Below are 9,139 nucleotides of genomic sequence, written 5' to 3' on the forward strand. Positions count from 1 at the left end.
GAGGCTTATCTTTTTTTTTCCCCCACTATAAATCTTCCCTGTTGGACTTGGAGTCTCTGCCAAAAAAAGCAAGTGATAGTGGATGACTCTCCCATCAGAACAAGCTCTGAGTAAATAGGCTTTAACATTCTCATTTCGGTGGTATTCATTTATTTCTACAGTTTTATTGGAGGACCCACCTAAATATAGTCTGCACTGCCGGTTGCCGTGAACCCCAGCTTCCAACTGGTTGCAGTAGCCGTGGAGGAGCCAGTGGTGCCTTGTGGCTTGCAGCCTGTGAGTGTTCTCTGATGTGGTAAGTCAGGACGGGGTTTGAATTTGCTGTCTCTGCACTGAGTTCCTTCATTCTATAAGCAGATTTTGTTATTGAGACTCATTTGTTTGGCATTCTTGGTGGAATTGGGTCATTCTTTTTCACCCCTTTTGCTGTGTTTTATGCTTCTGTTTTGAGTCATGCTGTCTGAAAATGTTATTATAAGAAGGAGAATTACGAGTGAGAGCAGAGGTCCAGGCCCTATAAGGCTGTTGTTTCAGCTGACCTAGTAGACTCACGAATTTGCTGTTTTTACTGGACAGGAGTCCATTCAGACAAACTCTGCTGAGAGTCACCAAAAACCATAGGAGTTTCTCCTTCTGTATTGACTTTATCTCTTGAGAGCTTGGCTTTGATCCAAAGATTGTTCACTCTGGTTTTCCACCTGCAGGGTGGGGAGTCGGGGGCCGGCAGGGGTGCAGGTTATTGGGTCTGCATTTGGAAGCCAGTCTTCAGGTTAGAAGCCCAAAATATGAGGTGCACAATTGTCAGTATTTCTACTGACAATTGCCAGCCCTCGTAGAGTCATCTAAGCCTAAATCCTTTCCTTCCCTAGAAAAACACTCCTTCTTATATATACTCTCATCACAATACTATTCCTGCGCCTATGTTTCCAAATGGCATAACTTCGTCAAGGATAATTTGGGCCTTCAGTGACTGCTCTGGGGAACACTCTACCTGAACAAGTGTTCGCTTTTGAGAGACATCTTAGAAAAGAGAGAGAATAGAATTTCTTGGTCCTAATGAGCAACATTTTTAGTTAGTATACATGGAACTCTAAATAAAATTCCAAACAGAAAAATGTTTCACTGGAAGAGTCTCTGTCCAAAAACAATGAGCAATTTAACAAACAAGCAAAAACAAATAAGGCTTATCATTTCCCTAATATGTTCTCCCCTCCTTGCCTCCACTTGCCTCTTTATATCCAGCTTTTTCCTCTTTCCCTATGTTCTGATCTCATTCTTTCATCATCTCCCTGAACTCCTCTTTGTTTTTTCTCTGGTTCTGGAACTTTTTTTTTTTTTTGCCAACAACTCTCCATAGATCTGGAAATAGCACTTCACTCTAAAGATCCATTACTCCCATAAGTGAAGATTGCAGGCAACTATAGAATTTAAACCCTTGACTCTAGGTTAATTAAAAGTTGTAATTAAGGATTTCCCTAAACCCAGACAAGACCAGCAACTATTCAGAGATGAATTTAGAATTATAATGGGTGCATATGGCCCAGGATTCCTGGTCTGTATTGACTTGGACACATGTTGGTCAGAACCTCAGACACTAAATCTCAGATGGCAAAAGTTGATTGTATCAACTCGGAAAAGAACCTACGAGTTCTCTGTTTTGGCAGCAAACCTGAAAAACAGTCAAAAAAGAGGTCAAAGTTTCCTAAAAACCATACTTGAAATATTTCCAATAAAAATGGATTGGATCATAAGCGAATTATGGAGACAGAAAAGATGAAACTATGGGAACAGGTCGTCAATTAAGATTTAAAAGATCTAATTTCTCTTGTGGTTCAGTTGTGATATAATATGTAGATTATGTCATGGTTTGTTCAGAAGAACAAGAAAGCCTGTAGAAAAGATTTCATTTATTTTTTCTCAGCCATAGCAAAAAAAGAGACATAAAGTTTCAAAAGATGTTACAATTTTGTCAAAATACCGCACATTATTTAGGGCATGACATAAATAGGAAGGGAAAGACATTCTCTCTAACAGACTAAAGACTATCCAAGTTTATCCTATACCAGTTGCGAAAGGACAATTGAGAGGATTTCTAAGTTTCACTAGATATTGCAGACATTTAGTGCCAAATCTTTCTGAGCTTATAACACCTCTTTATAAATTGAAAAAGATCTTGCAGTGCAGTTGACTGTAGAGATGACTAAACAATCCTCAGCTGGTGACGATCTGGATCTCTAACATTCCCTGAATTGCTCAACCCCTCACAAGTGGGAGAGTGATCAAAGGGGTGGGGTTGGGAGTACGGGATGAGAGATTAAATATACAAACTGACAACGGCCAGACCCTAAGTGCAGTCCAACTTTGATGCACAGCCTTTGCTGCGATCGGCCCAGAAGGATCAGGACTTGGCCAATAACTGCCATTTTCTCTAATTTTGCCCTGCCTTCCAACTCAGGATGAACCAGAGAAAGCTATATAATCTCCCTGAAACCAATCGCATAGGATACCCCACTTCTAGTTAGCTTTTTACCCGCTACAAAGCTTTTGCGCTCCCCTGTCTGTCTTTGAGTCTCTGCCAAGTGCTAGTGATGGAGGCTGACTGGTGTGCTATAGCAAACCCAATAAATGAGCCCCGTCTGGTCTTGCTTGGGTTGTTTTTGTATATTTCAACATCCTCCACTTAGAATTTTCCCATTTGGAAAATTTTGATTTCTAGTTCTAAGTTCCTGAGCATCATCAATCATACCCAGAGCCAGTATAATGATTATGCTACTCAATCTTGAACTTCAGAGTCAACACGTATGAGTGAAAATACATTTTGTCTTACTCTAAAGAAATATATAGACACGTATCATTTATCTATGCCCAAAGCTGCATGGTGACTATGAGTTTATTAAAAAATGATCTAATTCTCAAGTCAAAAGTTTTTTTGGAGTCAAGCAGACTTATTCATGCTTGTCTATCTCTCTTTAACAAAAACAGGTTATGATGATCTCACTCTTCAAACTGGCCTCTGAAAATTAACCTTATAACCATAGATACGGATCCTGAGTAATAAATTTCCAGTGACTTCGGTCTTCTCCAGTAGCAGAGATTAGAAGGGATGCTGGTAAGAAAAGTTTGGAGAATACATTTTCCAATCATGTAGTTTTATAGAAATGTCAAAATTACACTCAGTAAAATACCAGCCAGCCCTACAGAAAACTAACATAGTATCTCCACGAATGTGACAGAAAAATTATCAAAATATTAGAAATAGGCAAAGGTCAGTACTGGATATTGTTAAAACACAGTGCTGGGCTTGGAGCTTTGATTAGATTCTTATTGCCTTCATTGTTTTGCAACTCTGAAGAGACAGAAGTTAACATGCAGGTTTCTCTCCAGTTGAAGAGGAATTTTCACCTAAAAGGCTAACCTTATAATCAGCTCTTTGTTCTGCTTCTGTACGCATGCTTGCCACAAAGGCCATAGGGCAGGGTGACCTCGAAATTAACTAAAGATTCATCCTCCCTTTTGCTTGTTCTGTCTAAACAACAACGGTAATACCTGCAACTCATAGCAACTCCTGCGCTTTGTAACCGTCTGAGGACAAATTAACCAATCGGCCCCTGCCAAATAAGCCCTACATAAGCAAAGTTGCAACTGAGCTCAGGGCCCAGATCTTCAGAGCACTAGCTCCTCTGGGAGCGCTGGCATAATAAACCTGTTTCTAACTCTCCGAGTGCTGCTTGATTTCTTGCCGGTGTGATTTTTGCAACATTTCTGCAACATTTCTGGGGGCCCCAGTGAGATTTCAACCACACCAGCTCTTTGAGTCACTGGACCAGTGGCTCAGCCAGGCCGGGGCGGAGGGGCTTCAAGACAAACGAGGAGACACGTCACCTGACGGTATTCCGGATTCACTTTCAGACTAGGACTTCGACTCTCCAGTCGGCCAAGTCCCCAACTGAACTCACAGGAGGGACAGACAAACTCACCAGGAAGAGACACAGAATAAGGTAAGGCCCTGGGGCTCAGCCCCCTTGTCAAGTCCCATTTCCAGACCGAAGAAGAACTTGATCACCTTCTAAAGTCTTCAGTTAGAAGACAGGTCAGGGTCTTCCCAGGAGATGGGGGGTAGAAGACATCAGGGTCTTCCCATGGGGGAAGACAAAGGTCAGGGCCTTCCACAAAGGGGGAGGCAATGTTTTAACCTGGTGTATAAATGAGTGAGTGAATGAGTGGCCTGGCCAAGTTAGGTATAAATTTGTGGCTCCATGGTTGGGCACCCACTGGGTCCCCTAAAGACTTCAGAGTCTGAATGAGCTCATCTGTAATTCCGCGGTTTACAGCATACAGTCTATGGTGGCACTGGACTAGCGTCTGATTGTAAGTCACAAAGCTTAGTCCACTACACCCAAGTATCACCTAAGCTCCTTCAGGACATGGCCAGATGAGCACCTGAGTGGTCTCCTCTCTGCAGGAGGCACCCGGCCTTGTTTGTCTTTGCGTCACCAACACAGGGTGAGAGACATGAGGGTGGGGGCACTTAACCACTGATCCGGCCTAAGAATTGTCTATCTCCAAACAGCCCTTTTGACACAGGGGTTCTCTGTTGAATTATTTTCTTGAAATTTTAAGGTCTATCCCCTCCCCCATCCCCAAAGAAACCCCCTAAGCAAATATGAGTTCTTCTAAGCCAACCGTCTTAAACAGTTGAAAAATTTTAAGAAAGACTTCTCAAGGGATTACGAGGTCAAGTTGACCCCAGGAAAACTTAGTACTCTTTGTAAGCTTGAGTGGCCCTCCCATGGTGTAGGATGACCTTCAGAAGGGACCCTGGACCTCCCCACCATTAGAACTGTGTACTAAGTAGTGACAGGGACCCCTGGACATCCAGACCAGTTTCCAAACATAGACTCATGGTTGCAAATTGCTACTGTAGTGCCCCCTTGGGTCCAGGTCTGTGCAAATAGGCAGAAACAGAGTAAAGTACTTGTGGCCCAACCAACTCAGGGAAAGAACAAGGAAGAGCCAGCAAAAGTCATCCACCCAGGGGACCCCGAGAAAGAACATTTTTTTCCCACCACCACACATCCCAGCAGCTCCGCCAGTCCCTCTCAGCCACTCTACCCCCAATTACCAGACAGCCCTCCACCATCGGTGTCTTTACCACCCCAACAGCCTGAGCATCCGCCAAGCCCAAGTCTACAGTGTTTTCCCTTGGCTACACAGCCAGCCCAGCAACATGCAGCATTCCAGATGCCTCTCCGAGAGATGCAAGGCCCTTTTGAGATTAGCAAAGCTAGCACATTCCATGCCAATGGCTCCCCTCACAGATGGGCCATGGGTACTGTGCTGCCCACTCATTCTGCAAAGCCTGCTTATGTCAGTTCGGGGGCCACCTAGTGACTCACGAGTTCCTGTACCTACCAAAGTGCCCCATCCCCTTTTGGGTAGAGACTTATTAACAAAGCTTGGAGCACAGTTCACCTTTGCCCAGGAAAGCCTACTAGTCTTACCCTGCTGAGCCAACCTGCTCTAACGATGGCTATGACTGTGCCAAGGTAAGATGAATGATGATTCTATTCTCTGGAAAGAAAACAAACAAATCCAACCAGCCTGCTAGAAGAGTTCCCTGCTGTCTGGGCAAAAAAGGGACCCCCAGATCTAGCTAAAAATCATGTGCCCATCATAGTGGACCTGAGGTCAGGAGCCACTCCTGTCACACAAAGGCAATATCCAGTGCCACAAGAAGCACGCTTGGGGATTCGGGACCACATCCAGTGTTTACACAATACTGGAATTCTAGTTGTGTCAGTCACCTTGAAACACCAAGACACCTTAGAAAGAGCTCCTATCCCCTTAGGGAATTGGGTCCGCCCCTATCAGCCAGGAGATGAAATATGGGTTAAAGATTGGAAGAAAGAGCCACTCCAGCTGATCTGGACTGGCCCTCACACTGTTATATTAGCAACTCCTACTGCTATCAAAGTTGCAGGTATCACCCCGTGGATCCACCACACCTGGGTAAAGAGAGCACTCCTCCGGAAAAACAGGAGATTTGGACTGCAGAGCCTCTTCCTGATCAGCCACTCCGAGTCACATTCCGGAGGCAGCAGAAACCCACCTGAGATCTTCAGCCCTGCTCTGGCCACCCCGGAAGCTGGCCAGTCCACGCACGGCAGAAGCTTGAGGATCAACCGTCTGGACTCATCAAATGTATTGTTATCATCCTTTAGCCCTAACCCTCTTTAGTATTCTTGCCCTACTGCTTGCCTCAGGGTTGGCCTCAGCAGCACCCGCCAATTGGACCCTGAGTCAAAGAGTCATTTTAGCCCTGACCTATTTAGCCTACGTCGGGGTCCTCTCAATTCTTATATGTTTGATACATTTCTAGAAACTTTGTCTAATTGCCTTTGGTTGTTTCAACTTCCTATAATCATGAGGAAAATCTTTCTTTTGTTAATTCAAGTAGGATTTTGTATTCAGGTAATACAAGCAATGGTGTCTCCCAACCCACCCTGCAAGGGAATTATGGATACTGGGCACATATACAGGAGTCTATTAATACTTCTCATAAGCTCACCCTTGAGGGCAGCCACTGAGCCTCAATGCGATAAATGCGTAGAGGCCATCCAAATAGGTGGTCAGGTCCAGCAGGCCTTTAGCTCATATACCCATCAACCAGCCGCTTGTTACGAATCGGCTACCATATGCACTTATGCTGGCAGAAGGTACTGGATGGGATGGATAAAAACCAAATATGTAGCAGGATACATTTGCCAAGGGCCACGCCCAGGGGCAGCAGGAAAGTGGGCCTGTTGGACATACTATGGGCAGACAGGTATCTCAGATGGAGGGGGTGTCCAAGACCAGGCTCGAGACCAGCTAGTCAAGGAGACTGTACAGCGAGTAATAGAACAAACAAAACCTAAACCACTTAAAAAGACCTTAGGTCAAGACCTAGACCTCCCAACCCTGGGAAAGAACCTCTTTGTTGACCTAGCTGAGAGGATAGCCCATGCAGTTGGTGTTACTAAATGCTGGGTTTGTGGAGGAGCACTCATGGGTGAAGATTGGCCTTGGAAGGGAACTAGCCTAGATGCCTTTTACCTCCTTCAGTGGAATCACACGGTGGCTCAACATGAAGAGTGTCGACCCAGGACCTGGGTCCTCTCCTCAGAAGTAGTAGGAGAAGAATGTCTTACACAGATAGGTCCAAGTTATACTCAGCGGGTTGGAGAGACTCCATGTAGAAGAATTCTACTTTAAAACCACACAGACCTAAACTGGTGGCCCAAAGCTCCTTCTTGGTATTGGGCCAACAGTACAATAACTAACTCCTCCTCGTGCCACTCTTTCAGCCAAAGTTCCTCCTCAGTCACAAACTGGACTCTACAGGAGGGCACGGTCCCTAACCCCTTCCATGCCATCCCAGCTATTGGCACATTCTGGGAAACCCTCAACTCCACTGGCCCTGGGAGTTGGAAAGCGCCAGATGGGCTCTTCTGGATTTGTGGGAAGAGGGCTTACACCCAACTCCCAGCAAACTGGAAGGGAAGTTGCACCATCGGGATCATTCAACCTGGCTTCTTCCTCCTACCAGACCAAGGAGGAAATGAGCTAGGTGTTCCCCTCTATCAAGACTTAAAGGCCAGGACTAAGAAGTCAGTCGAAGTAAGTGGACAACAAACAAGGGAGGAGGGTGAATGGCCATCTCACCGTATTATCCAATACTATGGCCCCGCAACTTGGGCCCGAAATGGGAGGTGGGGTTACCGGACCCCCATGTACATGCTCAATCGGATCCTTAGGTTACAGGCCACACTAGAGATTATTACCAACCAGATGGCCTCGGCCCTAGAACTCCTGGCCACGCAACAGTCCCAGACGCGTGCGGCAATGTATCAGAACCGTTTAGCTTTAGATTACTTGCTAGCAGAAGAAGGGAGAGTATGCAGGAAGTTTACCCCATATGATTGTTGTCTCCAAATAGATGACAATGGCAAAGCTGTAACTGACACAGCTACTAATATCAGAAAAATGGCTCATGTACCCACCCAGAATTGGAATGGGTGGGGCCCTAGTAACCTCTTTGGAGGTTGTTGGTTCTCTGCTTTCAGGGGCTTTAAGATCTTAGCTGGGATAGTACTCCCCCTCCTCGGGGCCTGCCTCCTTCTCCCATGCCTATTGCCTCTTGTTATCCGTTCAACTACTTCCCTCATAGAGGCTATAGTAGAAAGAAAAATTGCAGCAAAAGTCTTCATGCTGTGGAGGTACTCGCCCCTGCCCCAGGAAAATCAAGAGATCAATGCCCTGTAAGACTTTAAAGGGCATCAAAAAGGGGAAACGAAAAGGAATTTTTACTCAAAAGACTAACCTTATAATCAGCTCTTTGTTCTGCTTCTGTAGATATGCTTGCTGCACAAGCCATAGGGCAGGGTGACCTCGAGTTGCAACCCATAGCAACTCCTGCGCTTTGCAACATATATAACTGCCTGTACTCCATAGCAACTCCTGTGTTTTGTAACTCTTTGTAACTCCTTGCAACCCATAGTAACTCCTACTTTTGTAATCGTCTCAGGACAAATTAATCAATTAGCCCCTGCCAAATAAGCCCTATATAAGCAAAGTTGCAATGGAGCTCAGGCCCTAGATCTTCAGAACACTAGTTCCTCTGGGGGCGCTGGCGCAATAAACCTGAGTTCTCCAACTCTCTGAGTGCTGTTTGTTTTTTTTGCTGGTTTGATTTTTGCAACATTTCTGCAACACAGTAAAGAGGCAAATTGCCCTGTAAAATATGAACCAGTATAGTATCTACCCCAGAAATCTAATAATAAGATTCTATTATTAAATTACTTACAGATTCCTGTCTCCTCAAATGCTCTCTGGACTAGTTTTAACATCTTACTGATTCCTGCTTTAGCTAATGAGTTGAATAAAATAATCGATACGTGTTACTTTGGTATTTTCATGAATGACATCATTTTACCTTTTCGAAAATTATACTTTAACCATTAAAAATTTAAACTCTTAAAGGAAAGAGCTTAAAAATGACTGTTTTTCTTCTTAAATATTATAATATGATAATATGTACTAATAGCTATTCTCATTTTGAATCAACCTTTCACTCCTGGTATATAATATATATAATACT

General features: G+C 44.5%; 1 protein-coding gene across 1 annotated transcript; it reads left to right on the forward strand.

Moving 5' to 3' along the window:
• The first annotated feature begins 5,526 nt into the window (after window positions 1-5,526).
• LOC118610799 lies at window positions 5,527-7,609 on the forward strand. The gene is made up of 4 exons (XM_036231054.1): window positions 5,527-5,546; window positions 5,580-6,201; window positions 6,238-7,234; window positions 7,347-7,609. The coding sequence occupies exons 1-4, from the start codon at window positions 5,527-5,529 to the stop codon at window positions 7,607-7,609; spliced, it is 1,902 nt and encodes a 633-aa protein (XP_036086947.1).
• Window positions 7,610-9,139: the final 1,530 nt, after the last annotated feature.

The sequence above is a fragment of the Rousettus aegyptiacus genome, unplaced genomic scaffold (genome assembly GCF_014176215.1).
Source record: "Rousettus aegyptiacus isolate mRouAeg1 unplaced genomic scaffold, mRouAeg1.p scaffold_m13_p_13, whole genome shotgun sequence".
In the NCBI taxonomy this organism is placed as follows: Eukaryota; Metazoa; Chordata; class Mammalia; order Chiroptera; family Pteropodidae; genus Rousettus; species Rousettus aegyptiacus.